Below are 14475 nucleotides of genomic sequence, written 5' to 3'. Positions count from 1 at the left end.
CTAGCAAGTAAGGAGCAGTCGAAGGCCAGTGCCGGAGGGAGATGGCCATGGCGTCAGAGGATAGGTGTATGAAGAGAGGACCCAAGTGTGGCTCAGCCAGCATGTAGCACACACAGTGGCCACCATGCTTGAATAAGACTGAATCCATTGCCCAAGGAAGGCATGGTGATTCAGTTCTGCTAGCACTGGCATGCAACAAGGACTTACCCAGAATCTATTCTGCAGCAAGGAGATATGGCTGACACCACAGAACACATTCTGGTTTCTAAAGTCATCCCATCTCGAGGGATGGGGAGACTCTTTAGGAAAAGGGGAGTGTGGGGATCTGTAAGGGGTAGGCTCCAGGACCCTCCTGATGGAGTAGCACAGTGCTGCACAAATCTCTGTACATTGTTCCTCTCGCTCACTCATCCCTTGGTTACCTGCATCTGAGACCACATAAATGTTGTCGGTATTTATTTGCTATACTTCCATATTGTTGAGGGATTAACGACAAAACAGTCTGTCCATGGTCAGCAGAGATGCAGTTTTCTTACAAATATTTATGTTCCCCAGCTGGTCGAACACAGAGATTTCAAAAGAAGAGGAGAGGTTAGGGGAGGGGCAGCAGCAGAAGGGCTTTATGAAGGATTTGGCACTCATACCTAGAAGAGGGGAGCAAGGAGGGCCAGATGCCCAGACAAAAAGTGTGCAGGACTTGGTCATGGGAAGGGGCTCCCCTAATGTGGAATCTGTCCGCCTGCACCGATGCTCCAATTTCCCAGGTCTGTTCCAAGTGCTTATCTTAGGGAGCAAGGCTGGGTGGCCATGCTCTCGAAGTTTTGCCCACAGTGAATAGACATTCCTCCACTCATCGCCACGAGTTTGTTCTTTGCCATAAAACAGGCCTGAAAGGCCTCTATCCGGAAGTAGTAATTAATCATGATATTATCTTAAATGTTTATACAGCACTTGCCCTCAAATTAACTCCTCTCCCTGCACCTTATAAGCCTGGCAGGCAAGACTGTCTTCCTTTTTGTGGGTGAGGAAACCAAGGCTGGGAAAGGCACCTGGAGAGTCAAAGGCTGAGCTGGGGTGCAGTGGGATTGGTGGGGGTGGGCTCCAGTCCAGTTTCTCTTAAGATGAGGTGGACAGGTGAACCTGACCCTGAATGCTCCACTAAGCTGACGTACACAGTGCCTCTCTCCATTCGGTGAGGGGCAAGACCCAGCACACTGAGAAAGAGGCTCCCATTGAACCCAGAGAAGAGAGACTGATGGGCACATCCAAGAAAGAGGCTCCCATTGAACCCAGAGAGACTGTTGGGAGGGACCTGATGTCAGCTCAGCCCTTCTTGTTTGGCAAGGGAGGATCCTGGTCTGCAGAGGAAGTGAGGCCTTGCCTGAAGTGACCTGGCTTCGCCAGTGAAAGAACTGAGCTAGACCTGCTTCCCAGCTCCAGCCCAGTGCCCCGTGTCTGAGCTGACTCCTCTCTAGGGGCACAGGCTATAGCCTCTCTCCTATGACCACAGACCCTGACCGCTGCCTTAGTCTCCTGTGTGTGTTCTAAGTGCTTTAGAAGTGCTCTTTCGGTTCTCATCAGAACCTCGTCAAGTAGGCACCATAACCTCCATTTTCTGAGAAGGGAGTGTAGAGGAATGACAAGGCTACACCAAGGACACCATTAGCACAGAGTCTGGGTCCGGTGTGTGCTCAACCCCTTGAGAGACAGGTGCTGAGAAAGGGTGGCATCTAAACATTCTCTCTCTCGCCCTCTCCCTCCCTCCCTCCCTGGCTGGCCTTGAACTCACACAAATTCCCTGCCTCTGCCTCTGGACCCTTTTTCACCCTTGTCACACTTTTAGCCCACTGTGCTCTGAGCTCAGAGCCGAGTCAAGTCCAGTCGTGCACAGACAACTCAAGAACTTCCCACACAACTGTTGCACAATCCCTCACTCACGCCCTCACACTGCCACAGCCCCACCATTGCAAGCCCCCTTAGTTCCTCATGCCCAGCACCAGTGACACATGGATCAGACCATGTTTGTTCTACATCACATCACCTTGTAGTCAGCTGTCCAAGGACAGTGGTAGAGACGTGGACGGACACAGAGGAGCAGAGGTGGCGTTAACCCTGACTATTTTCTCAGCCTTAGCACCATGGGTACTTTGCACCGGATAGTTCTTCAGTATTTATTGTGATGGGCTGTCCTGTATTCAGTAGGATGCCAGCAGGCATTGTAGATATGACAGATGTTCTCTAAGGAGCAGATTACTCTTGTTTGAAAACAGCTTTCATGGAAGGAAGGAGTGGCCAGGGGGACTTCCCAGAGGGGAATTGCATTCCCTGAAAGGTGATCAAATGGAAGGGAAAGAGCATTTTGAGATGTGGGGTCACTGTCTGCCCAGAAAGGATATGAGTCACAGTGCTGGTGAAGAGACACTTCATCCTGAGGCCTGAGAGGGCTCTGCTTGCTACAACTGCCACAGTGAGGTGAAGTCTGTCTATGTGGGAAGCTTCTGCAGGCGTGGAGCAGGGAAGGGATCCCTTGCCAGGGCAGAGGCCTGTCCTTGCCGAGGAGGAAGGCCAGCTCTGGATCTTCTCAAGCAGCCTGGGTGGTCTGACTCTGCTTCTAGCTTTAGCCTGAGCCTCTTCCTCCTCGGTTTCAGAGAGGGGCCCCTGGGGATACAGTGGGTGGGACTGTCCAGACCCACCTGGAACATCTGGCCCTGGATTCACAACTGACCCTTGGATGTAGCTGCATTGTTAAAGAGACAAGTCCTGGGAGGGGAGAAGAGATGCAGGGGCCAGCGATCTGGGAAAGAAGAGAAGCTGGGTGTAGGGGTGAAGGCCAGGCCAAGGGACTGAGCTGGACAACCTGACCCCTTTCTCCTTATAAGAGGAATGGAAAGGCAGTGGCCATATACCCTTCATCCCCACAGAAAGTGGAGGAAAGAGAGCTGAGGGGGTAGTTACTGGGATGTGGGAGAAGATTCAGGCCTGAAAGTAGAATATCCAAAGGGTAGGTATTGAGCAGCCACAGGTTCCCAAATAGACCTCTGCAACTGTCTAGAATCCTGGGTTAGGTCAGCAGGATGGCCAAACTAGCCAGCACACCATTGTATGTAGCCTGTGAGCCAAAATGGGTCTCAGACTTTGAAAGGGTTGAAAAAAACAAGTAACAGACTGTGTGTGGCTTCAGACTTACCTTTTAGCAAGCTCCCCAATCCAGGGAACTCCCACTCTTAAGGTGGGGAGCCTCTTTCTCAGAAACCTAGGAACTTGGGACTTCAGCCCTCTAGGGTTCCTGAGTCAGACCTTTGGGTTTCTTTGGGTTCGTCTTGCTCTGTGTAGTTCATATAGTAGTCACCTGTGCCTAGCAGTGTAATCTGGGGACCCTGCTCCCCTGTAGGTTATGTATTTTTTGAGTCTTTTTGTGTTCTCATTTTTTGTTGGATTTGCTTGTTTTCGCTTTTCTAGGGCTTGAACCTTAGGGCCCAGTGTATGCTAAGTAAGCATCCTACAATGTAGTCACCCCCTAGTGTCCTCCTGCTTCTCTCCTTGGGAGCCACAGTGAGTGACATCAGTAGTGGTTTATTCTGTGTATAGGCTACGTGTTCTGCCTCACGTCCCTTTACAAGACACCACCCCACCACCACAGAGAGGAAGTGAGCACTTCCTCTGTAGAGAGCAGGCATGCTCACCCACAGTTGCCAGGGCCTGGGAGAGTGTGACCTTGAGATTCTCAAAATGCCCTTGGGCATGTGCAGCTCCCTCTCCTGACCCCAGGAGAGCTGCCTGGTGAGGAATAGCTTTTTCTTGCAAACTGTCCGAGCCCAAGGACCTCAGCTACACAGAGCCTATGTGCTTCCCATACGAGCCTGGGTACCTTCTGCACGAACCAAGAGCATCTCTAGGACCTTAACTCTCATGACAGGCCAGTTCCATGACTGTTCTTTCCACTGACCAGGACCCTCCCCATCTCAACATGAACCCATGAAGAAATGGTTTCATGTTTTATTTGTTTGTTTTGAATTGTATGTCTGTGTACCACATGCTCATGGAGGTTAGAAAAGAGTAGATCTCTTAGAACTAGCATTACAGGTGGTTGTGAGCTGCCATTTGGGTGCTGGGAACAGAACCTGGGTCTTCTCTCCAACCCCCTGGCTCTACATTTTAAAGGGATTATATGGAAAACAAGTGAGAGCCATATGTGACTTAGGCCCTTCTGAATAGGCCTACTTAACCTAAGCTGTAGCCTGTGCCTGTTGTAGGAGAGTTTGCTTCGAATGTTCCCCACGCAGGGGAGGAGTGGAGAGCTGTGCTTAGTTGATACCTTTGTGAAGGCGTGGCTTTGGGGGTGAAAGACAAGAAGAGAACCCAGGCTAGAGCTAGGGCAGCTGTTGCACAACGTTCAACAGACCTGGGATGCTGGGGTGGGGCAGTGGCAGCATCAGGGATAACTCCTGGGCTTGTGATTGGCACAAGGGGCAGGAGCCTTCAGGACAGGCAGCTGCTGTTCCTCACCTCGGTGATAAGCCGGGGCCTTGGAGGAGGCTGCTCCATGGGATCCTGTGAGGGGTGACGTGAGCAAGCACTCTGTCCCTAGAGGATACCTTCTGTCTCCCAGGAGAATGCTGAGGGCAGTAGCTGGGTGGAAAAGGTGAACCTAGAACCCTCCCCCCCCATCCCCTGTATTGAATTAGGATTCTCTGGGGCCACTCTTTCCTGAGCCAGTGTCAGCTTGGAGCCGCCACACCACCCCCCCGCCTGCAAAAGGAGAGTCTCTAGAGGGCTGAAACGCCCACCACTCAGACTCTGCTGTCCCTGGGGGTGGGGCCGGTGGTGCCGAAGCATAGGAAGCCAGCTGCCCCCACTTCTTCATGCTCAGCAGAGGACCTAGCAGCATAGAGAGCTGGGAGAGCGTGAGCTTTGGCAGAACTTTAATGTGGAAGAGCTCAGGAGCACCTCCTCACTCAGAGCTGCCACTCCCTGCCTGTGAAGAGAGCTAAAGACCCGAGCTGTGGGAAGAGAAGCTCAGTGCCCGTCCTTAAGTTTGTCTAGGCAGATTAACTGACTTAGTCTCAGCACAGATCCACTGTCTGCACACAGTCCAGATAAGCTTCATTAGCTGACTTCAAAATCATGTTTTACTCAGTTGTGATGTCGAATGCATTTAATCCCAGTACTCAAGAGGCAGAAGCAGGCAGATCTCTGAATTCAGGGACATATGTAGCCTGGTGTCTACATAGAGAATTCCAGGATGACCAGGGCTACATGGAAAGACCTTGCCAAAGGAAAGAGACCCAGTTCCCAGTTGCGAGTCCTGAAGAAGCGCTTGCCGTTTATCTATAAGGCTCCCTTATTCAGAACGACCTGTTCTCTGCGTAGCCTGATAAACAGGGCCTTGCCGTCCCTGCAGTTCTCTGGGATGTGGCATCCCTTGAAGAACACAAGTACTTTGTTTTGTTGGCTGCAGTCAGCCTGGTCTCTGCCCTTGCCCTGTAAGGTCAAGGGTTTCTAGGAAGAGAGCCTAAAGTCCCTTTGACTCGAGGTACCCCGACCACTGGTCTGGCCCCTGACCTCCAGGAGGACCAACTCCTGAGAGTCCAGAAATCTCTAGGCTAGATCTCAAAGGCAGGAATAACAGCAGCGGGGAGGGGAGGTGGGATGGAGGCTGGATTCACGGGGCGTGGCTCTTGATGTTAAATTGTGGCAGGGACGCGTACTCAGACTTAGTCAATGGCTTTCACTGAACTGGGTTCAGGACAGTGTGCGCTGGGTACCAGAAGTTGGTGTCCTGAATTTCTCCTGGCATTGTAATGGAAGCAGTCATGTGCCATAAAGATCTTTCTATGACAGTCTGCAGGTGTTCAGAGTGGCTCAGCGGGGGGGCACTTGACCTGCGTTTATCCCCACACCACAAAACAAAGTCATGTAGAAAATATTCCTGAGGGCTAGAAACACTGGCATCCTGGCACTGCTCTTCCGTCTGTAAACGTACCCACTCTGCTACCAGTCATAAAAGCTGAGCACAGAGCTGTGGCTATCTATAGCCTCACACACCCAGTCTTCACTACAGCAGAAATAAAAGTGTTTAGCACACACGGTCATATACAAAGTGACGATAGGGGCTGGAGAGATGCCTCAGGAGTACAGAGTACGATTGCTCTTACAGAGAACCCAGGTGTAGTTCCCAGCACCCATACCAGGTGACTGACAACATCCTGTAACGCCAGCTCCAGGGAATCTGACACCCTTTTCTAGGGTGCATAAGCACCTGTATCATGTATACATACCCACATATAGATAGATACGCACATATAATTTAAAATAAAATTTAAAAAAAATTATAAAATGGCAATAGAGGTAGCTGTTATTTATCTAGTATTTTTTAATTATAACTTTACAGTGAGTTCCTTCTACACATAGAACAGCCTGGCCTGAAGCAGCCTGGTCGCGTGGCAGCATCCTGGCGGGTCTCGTGTTTGCAATCTCTTAATTGCACCAAGAGCCCCTGAATGGCCCACACCACTTAGTTTTATTCTAAATGCACTCTGGTGTTCGCATAATGGAATCACCTAATAACACATTTCTTAGACTGTGCCCCCGCTAAGTGATACGTGACTGCGGTGCTGAAGTCGGTGTTGGAGAAGAGGCGGTCGGCGCTCAGAGCTGCTGGAACTTGCAAAGGGATAGGTCTGGGATCAGAACTTGCTTGTGATTCCATTCAGAACTAGGTTCTGACCCCTGCACTGTCTGGCTTCTCTTTATACAGCAGACAAGTATGTGCTTAGACTGCCCTTTTCCAGTCAGTCTGTCCTAATCCCTGGAGCCTGGCTCTGTCAGGTTTCTGGACTTGACATACAAACGACAGCAGAGCCAGCCCAGGCCCAGTGGGTACCCTAGGGGCTGCTCTGCACCCTTTTCCTTTGGCAGCTGCAGCTATCCATCCCTTCCTTTCTGCCATACTTCAGTATTAGAATCAGAAGGACTCGAGAAGGGGTGGCTACAGAGAGGGTATGTGCTGCTGTGTGCAGAAGCCTGCCGTGTGCACCTAGGGAGGGAATGGCTGGTGTCAGTGCGGGATTGTGTAAGAGTTGCAAGTGATAAGGATGGAGGAGGGGTTATGACTGGTCAAAACTGAGAGCCTTGTGAGTACAACATGATCCAGGCACGGCCGCTCACATCTATGATCCTAACATTCAAGAGGCTGAGACAGGAGGATTGCTGTGAGCTCCTGAGACCCTGTTTCAAAGAGAAAGAAAGAAAGTGAGGTGAAATCGGGGCATGTACACAGAAAGTTGTTTCTCCGTATATACTTGGGCCTGCCCATGGCTACATGTGTGCTGGGTGGGTCTGGCTAAGTCTGTGGCACTGGGCGTTGTCAGTATGGCCTGACAGTGTGGTGAGTGTGTGAGATCCAGTGCCACCTACCTATGGCCACATCCTTGGCACCAGGTTAGGCCCTCCCTGGTGTGGGGGCAGGGCTAATGAGCAGGCCCGCACCAGGACAGATATCTCCAGTTCCTGGAACCACTTCCTTGCCCAGGGCTTTTCCCTGAATCTCTCAGCTGAGCACTTAGAGAAGGAAGGAGGCCATGGTTCCTTCAAGGTGGCATTCCCAGCCAGCCACGGGGGAGCTGGCCTAGGAGACAGAAAGTGACAGTGTGCCTTAGAGCGTGTCCTTTAGTCCTCCAGGCTCAAAATGCAGCGTCAGTGTGCACTTCCCACAGGCCCTCAGAATGGCAGAACCTGTCTGTCCAGCTGTGCTTCCTCCCCAACAGGGGGTTGGGAGAGGGCCCAGGGCCTACAGCCATGACCTAGTGGCCTACAGTGTCTAGGGAGCCACTTGAAAGGGGCAAATGAGCAGAAGCATTTTTTTCCCTGTGCCCAAACTGGCTGTCATCCTTGCCATCTTCCCCAGCAAGTCTTAAGCACCTTGGGATGGGCGAGCCCAGTCCTCTTCTCACCCAGGGAAACTGGTCCTATATAAAGGAAAGAAGCAGGTGAAGAACGCACAGTGTGTTTGCGGAAGAGCCAAGTCGGGGCATCTTGGGGTGAAGTGGCCACTCTGTCCGGAGGGGCCACCTACCCAGGATCTTCTCCCTGCAGGTTATTGAGGAGTTCTACAACCAGACATGGGTCCACCGCTATGGAGAATCCATCCTGCCCACCACACTCACCACGCTCTGGTCCCTCTCGGTGGCCATCTTCTCTGTTGGTGGCATGATTGGCTCCTTCTCTGTGGGCCTCTTTGTTAATCGCTTTGGCAGGTAAGCAGGAAAGACCCCAGCCCTGCCTTGGAGTCCATGCCATCCTGCTCAAGGAGTTCTGGAGAGGGGAGGGGGTTGGGTATGGCAGAAATACCCTGACTGACCTCCTCCCTGGGGAGCCTGGGGGTCTTGAGAGCTTGCTGACCTGTGACCTGCTCCGCAGGCGGAACTCCATGCTGATGATGAACCTGTTGGCCTTTGTGTCTGCCGTGCTCATGGGCTTCTCCAAACTGGGCAAGTCTTTTGAGATGCTGATCCTGGGCCGCTTTATCATTGGAGTGTACTGTGGCCTGACCACTGGCTTTGTGCCCATGTATGTGGGAGAGGTGTCACCTACAGCTCTCCGCGGAGCTCTAGGCACGCTGCACCAGCTGGGCATCGTCGTTGGCATCCTCATTGCCCAGGTAAGCCAGTTCTAGGTCTACCCACTTTGTACTGCCTCTGCCCACAGCTCTGGCCCTTGGGTCACAGTTCAGCAAAGCAGAACTTCTCTCCCCAACCCTGCCTAGGACACCCTCACAGTGACAGGTTCCAGAGCACACACAACCCCCACCCTGCACCAGTCTAAGAGCAAACACCCTTGGCCTTCTCACCTCCCTTCATCACAGGGGCCCCACTTCAACGTGTTGGGCTCTTGGGCCTGCAGGCCTGTAAGCCTCTTTGCACACTGTACCTTCTCTCCTTGAGGCTCCCTGTTCTTTAATCCTCCTGTAGCTGAGTAACAATCCCCACAAGCTATACTAGACATTTATATGTGGCCTCGTCTTTGTAATTTGAGCTGGTTTTACAGATGAGCAACAGGCTCGGTCTCCTAGCAGATAGTGGGCTGGGAAGGCCACTGGTTGAGTGGGATGGGTACTTGAGTAGGGGCAGGGCAGGGGCACTCATGGTCCCTGGTTTCTTTGTCCAGATTTTCGGCCTGGACTCCATTATGGGCAATGCAAACTTGTGGCCTCTGCTGCTCAGTATCATCTTCGTCCCAGCCCTGCTACAGTGTATCCTGTTGCCCTTCTGCCCTGAGAGCCCCCGCTTCCTGCTCATCAATCGTAACGAGGAGAACCGGGCCAAGAGTGGTACGGGCTGGGCCCTGCCCTCCTCCCTGCCCCCCTGAGCTTAGGCCTTTTTCCCACTCTGAGCCACCCCACCTTCCCTCCGGTCCCACCAGTGCTGAAGAAGCTTCGAGGGACAGCCGATGTGACCCGAGACCTACAGGAGATGAAAGAAGAGGGTCGGCAGATGATGAGGGAGAAGAAGGTCACCATCCTGGAGCTGTTCCGCTCGGCCGCCTACCGCCAGCCTCTCCTCATCGCTGTGGTGCTGCAGCTGTCCCAGCAGCTGTCGGGTATCAATGCTGTGAGTATCCCACCTACCCCTTCCTGCAGCCCCAGCCAAGTCCAGGCTCAAGTGTGCACCGTGAGAATCCCAAACACAACCATAAGCAAATTCTGCCAAAGAAGTATACCAATGGAACCAAAGCCTGTGGCAGCATCCTCCTGCCTGAGAAGTGTTCATCCCCCCACCACCCACTTAATCACCTTGGGTCCCACACCCACTAGTAACCAGCGCAGAGGCAGGAGAAGGCCTTGGCACAGCAGATCACCAACTGTCTCCCTTTCTGGCAGGTGTTCTATTACTCGACGAGCATCTTCGAGAAGGCGGGCGTGCAGCAGCCTGTGTATGCCACCATCGGCTCGGGTATCGTCAACACAGCCTTCACTGTGGTGTCGGTGAGTCTTTGCTTGCTTTTGGTCAGCAGCCAGGGTTCAGCTCAGGGCCTCGTGACAGAATGACAGCCTATACTGGGAGCCAGGCTTGTGTCAATAAACTTGTAAAGCTCATTGCTCACACTGTACAGCTGACACAGGCCTCCAGGGAGGTGAGAATACCTCCCAAGGTCACAGCCAGGATGCTCTTGCTGTCTGATCCCCAGGGCCACCTCTCACCCTGTTACTGTTAGACTCAAAATTTTGCCCTAATCCCCTATGAGGCCTCTAAGCTTCAGCCTGGTGGGGAAAGGTGCTGTTTTCCCCACGAGTGTGTGCTGGTCCTTGTCTCTGGCTGTTGAGGTGAGCCTCTGCACAGGTAGGCTCCAAGAGGCACCAGACCAGGCAGAGGGAACATGACTCTTTCCTTGTCCACAGCTGTTTGTGGTGGAGCGAGCTGGACGGCGGACTCTGCACCTCATTGGCCTGGCAGGCATGGCAGGCTGTGCTGTGCTCATGACCATCGCACTGGCCCTGCTGGTGAGTGACCCTGCCCTGGAAGGACCAGGGCAAGGTAGGGTGGGGACCTGGATTTAGACAGACCCGGGCACCCGTAGCTGTAGATTCCATCCTGATTTAGATCCCCAAATGCCCATATTAAACCCAACCTAGGCTGCCCAATGTGGACATGCCTCTGGACTGGGGTCTGACCTTGTGCTTCTCAGGTCATCTCCCGTCCTGAGCTTTCTCTTCCCTGATTGGGAATTTCCTGAGCCAGCACATCTGGCTGGAGAGCCCAAGCTCTCATCTCCATATGAAGCTGCCTTGTCCAGCACTGATCCTTGCAGAGCCTTAACCTATAGCCTCAATTCATCTCTACAACAACCCTTGGCAATATAATGTCCCCTCCGTGGCAGAGGTGCACAATCACACCCGTCTCCATTCTCCAGACCAGGAGCTGTGCAGTTAGATGTAGCCTGAGCATCCCTTTCCAGAAGTGCTCAGGCCAGATACACCTTGAGTTTCAGATTGTGAATATCTATCTACATATGCACAACATGGTACTTTCAGACTAGAACTGAGGCCTAAATGTAAAATTCATTTATGTTTCCTATGCACCATCCACACATAGGCTGATGGTAAATTTGAGTGGTTTGTTTTTGTTTATCATGACTGACGTGGTCAGGTGTGGAATTTTCCACTTCTGGTGTCATGTTACCAGCATTCAAAAAGCTTCAGATTTGGAAGCATTTTGCACTTCTGGCTTTTCAGATTAGAGATGTTCAGGCTTTTTACTCAAACTAAGGCCCCATGTAGGATAAGGAATGAAGCTAAGAACTGACCTTAGATCGGCAGGTCCCTAGCCTGTCACTAATCACTATGACAACCTGTACCATGCAGGCATGCATACACACACACACACACACACACACACACACACACACTCCTTTGTCCAACCCAAGTGAGGAAAAGTGCAAGACATGTCCAAGAGCGCTGGAGGATAGGCACAAGTGACCCTTGAGACTGAGACCTGGCATAGGCTACCGGGTGTCTTGGTTACTTTTTTATTGCTGTACTGAGACACCATGCAAGGAAACTTAAAGAAGAAAGCATTGTATTTGGGGGCTCGTGGATTTAGAAGGCTAGAATCCATGACCATTATGGCAGAAAACATGTTAGCAGGTGGGCAGGCATGGTACTTGTCCAGTTACTGAGAGCTTACTTACATCCTTACCCTTCAAACACGAAGCAGAGAGAATAGCTTCGGTTTTGAAGCCTGAAAGCCCACTCCCAGTGACACACCTCCTCCAACAAGGCCACACCCCATCCTTCCCAAACAGTTCCACCAACAGGAGACCATTCTCATTCAGACCACCACACTGGGTTGTGCAACAATCTGGGGGACCTTTCAGCCCAGACTTGAGATTTCTGCAGCTTCTCTTCCTTCTAAGAAGTCATCAGGTCCTAGTCTAACCTCTCACCCCATCTCTCTCCACAGGAACGGCTGCCCTGGATGTCCTATCTGAGCATCGTGGCCATCTTTGGCTTTGTGGCCTTCTTTGAAGTAGGCCCTGGTCCCATCCCATGGTTCATTGTGGCTGAGCTGTTTAGCCAGGGGCCCCGTCCTGCTGCTATTGCTGTGGCTGGCTTCTCTAACTGGACCTCAAATTTCATCGTGGGCATGTGCTTCCAGTATGTGGAGGTGAGAACATCTTTGTCTACCTTTCCTCAACTGCATGTTATCTGAAGTATTCACCCTTGTTATTCAAGAATCATGCTGGCAAGCGGTCAGGAGCCCACATCACCTGGCCAAACCCTGCCCAGCCCAGGCTCTTCCCTTAGTTGTTATGCCATTTCTGGAGTCTGTCAGGCATGAGCAGTCTCATTTAGTTTTGATAGCACCCCTGGGGGGCTAACAGCAATTCCCTTCTCCAGATCAAAGGCTCAGAGGCAGAGTCCTTTTAGCTAGGATAGAGGGTGATGGCATGTCTGTTTTCCAGCAACTGTGTGGGCCCTATGTCTTCATCATCTTCACGGTGCTCCTGGTGCTGTTCTTCATCTTCACCTACTTCAAAGTTCCTGAGACCAAAGGCCGCACCTTCGATGAGATCGCTTCCGGCTTCCGGCAGGGGGGTGCAAGCCAAAGCGACAAGACACCTGAAGAGCTGTTCCACCCTCTGGGGGCTGACTCCCAAGTGTGAGGAGCCCCATACCTGGCCCGGCCTGCTCCCAGCAGCCCCATGGATCTCTCTGGAGCACAGGCAGCTAGATGAGACCTCTTCCAAACTGACAGATCTCAGGCGAGCCGGGCTTGGGCGCCTTTCATCAGCCAGCAATGATGTCCAGAAGAATATTCAGGATGGCTGCAGAATTTTAATGAAAGCAAGACTGTTGCTCAAATCTGTTCAGATAAGCAACAGGTTTTATAATTTTTTTATTACTGATTTTTGTTACTTTTTTTTTATCAGCCACTCTCCTATCTTCACACCCTTGTCTTCACCTTGAATGGCTCAGTGCCTGAGGGTGGGGACCAAGCCCTGTCCAGACACAATGCCTTCTTCGCTAATCTGTAGGGCTGGACCTATGACCAAGGACACACTAATCGAACTATGAACTACGAGGCTTTACCCCAGGAGGTGGTAGCTGCCACCCCCTTCCGCAGGCCCGGATCTCCCCATTATAGGGGTCGGGCTCCATTTTAGGATTCGCCCATTCCTAACTCTTCCTTCCCAACCACTCAATTAATCTTTCCTTGCCTGAGACCAGTTGGAAGCACTGGAGTGCAGGGAGGAGAGGGGAAGGGCTAGCCAGATTCTAGTCTCTTGTGCACTGAGGGCCAGACATCACCACGAGAAGGGCCTCGGAGGCTGAGAACTCACCGCTGAAGACATGGACACTCCTGCCCTGCTGTGTATAGATGGAAGATATTTATATATTTTTTGGTTGTCAATATTAAATACAGACACTAAGTTATAGTCTATCTGGACAAACCCACTTGTAAATACACCACCATACTCCTGTAACTTTACCTAAGCAGATATAAATGGCTGGTTTTTAGAAATGTGGTTTCAGAATGCTTGTGGGTTGGGACCAGGCAGGTTTGGATGAAAGCGAGAGAGAAGCAAAGCATGGTTGTAACTGTGCAGTGGCTTTGGACTGCTTGGCTCAGGATCCCTTGATTGCTTAAAAATCTGTGTGACCTCTTACCCAGAGGAAAACCCAAGTTCTCCGCCCTGGCAGTCAGCATTTTCACCATGTTCTTTTAAGGCTGAGAACTGCTGGCCCTGATACTCAGGCTTGAGAATCATCCCGAAGTGAAGATAGGTGTCCTCTGGAAGGCTTCAAGAACTTTCAGATGGATGCAACCTCACAGCCACCCCAGCCACACTTTAACAAGCCTATGTTACTTCGCTGTAGCCTGTTCCTTTCCCCCAAACAAATAAGCTATTTATACTGCCCTAGTGAGTTGTTATGGTGCTTTGTATCCAAGGCAGCTTTCTTATTTACAGAAACCAGAGGCCACCTGAGGGGGTGTCCAGGGCAGCACTGAACAGGCAGGTCCTTCCCAGAGACCTGCCCCCATTTGAATTCAGAAGCTCTTAAAGGGACTTTTCTGTGGCAGTGTAACCTCCCACCTGAATGGTTTTATCTGGCTTTTCAGCATCATCTAATCCACTGCTGGCTAGGCACTCAGGAAATAGAGTATCCTGTCTCTAAAGATTAGAAAACCTAGAGGGAATTTTCCTTCCTGACTATGCAGACAGCAACAGAATCTCAGCATGAATGACAAAGGGGTTAAGGAGAGGAAACTAACTATAGAGAAAATTAAGGTCTTCCTCCAGCCCCTTCCCAATTGAGGGACAGCTGAGAAGGGCCGAGCCCGAGCTGCAGAGGTCAGGTGAGGGAGTATGGCCGATTAGCAGGCCTTTTGCCAACTGCAAGGCCCGGGAACCCACCTCTGCCAAGACAGTAGGGGCGTGTGGGGAGAGCTTCAGCAGAGGTCAGGCGTGGCAAGG

At 51.7% G+C, this 14475-nt stretch overlaps 1 protein-coding gene across 1 annotated transcript in view; it reads left to right on the top strand.

Moving 5' to 3' along the window:
* Positions 1-13520, top strand: part of Slc2a1 (solute carrier family 2 member 1) — a 28613-nt gene extending 15093 nt beyond the window's left edge. The window contains exons 3-10 of the mRNA XM_048434614.3: positions 8095-8255; positions 8419-8659; positions 9166-9328; positions 9421-9608; positions 9878-9982; positions 10397-10498; positions 11958-12161; positions 12460-13520. Of these exons, the coding sequence (XP_048290571.1) occupies positions 8095-8255; positions 8419-8659; positions 9166-9328; positions 9421-9608; positions 9878-9982; positions 10397-10498; positions 11958-12161; positions 12460-12660 (1365 nt within the window). The 3' untranslated portion in view covers positions 12661-13520. The remainder of the gene's footprint in view (positions 1-8094; positions 8256-8418; positions 8660-9165; positions 9329-9420; positions 9609-9877; positions 9983-10396; positions 10499-11957; positions 12162-12459) is intronic.
* Positions 13521-14475: the final 955 nt, after the last annotated feature.

The sequence above is a fragment of the Myodes glareolus genome, chromosome 3 (genome assembly GCF_982192425.1).
Source record: "Myodes glareolus chromosome 3, mMyoGla1.1, whole genome shotgun sequence".
NCBI lineage: Eukaryota > Metazoa > Chordata > Mammalia > Rodentia > Cricetidae > Myodes > Myodes glareolus.
Note: the sequence above shows the minus strand (reverse complement) of the source record. Positions and strands in the feature narration are given on the sequence as shown.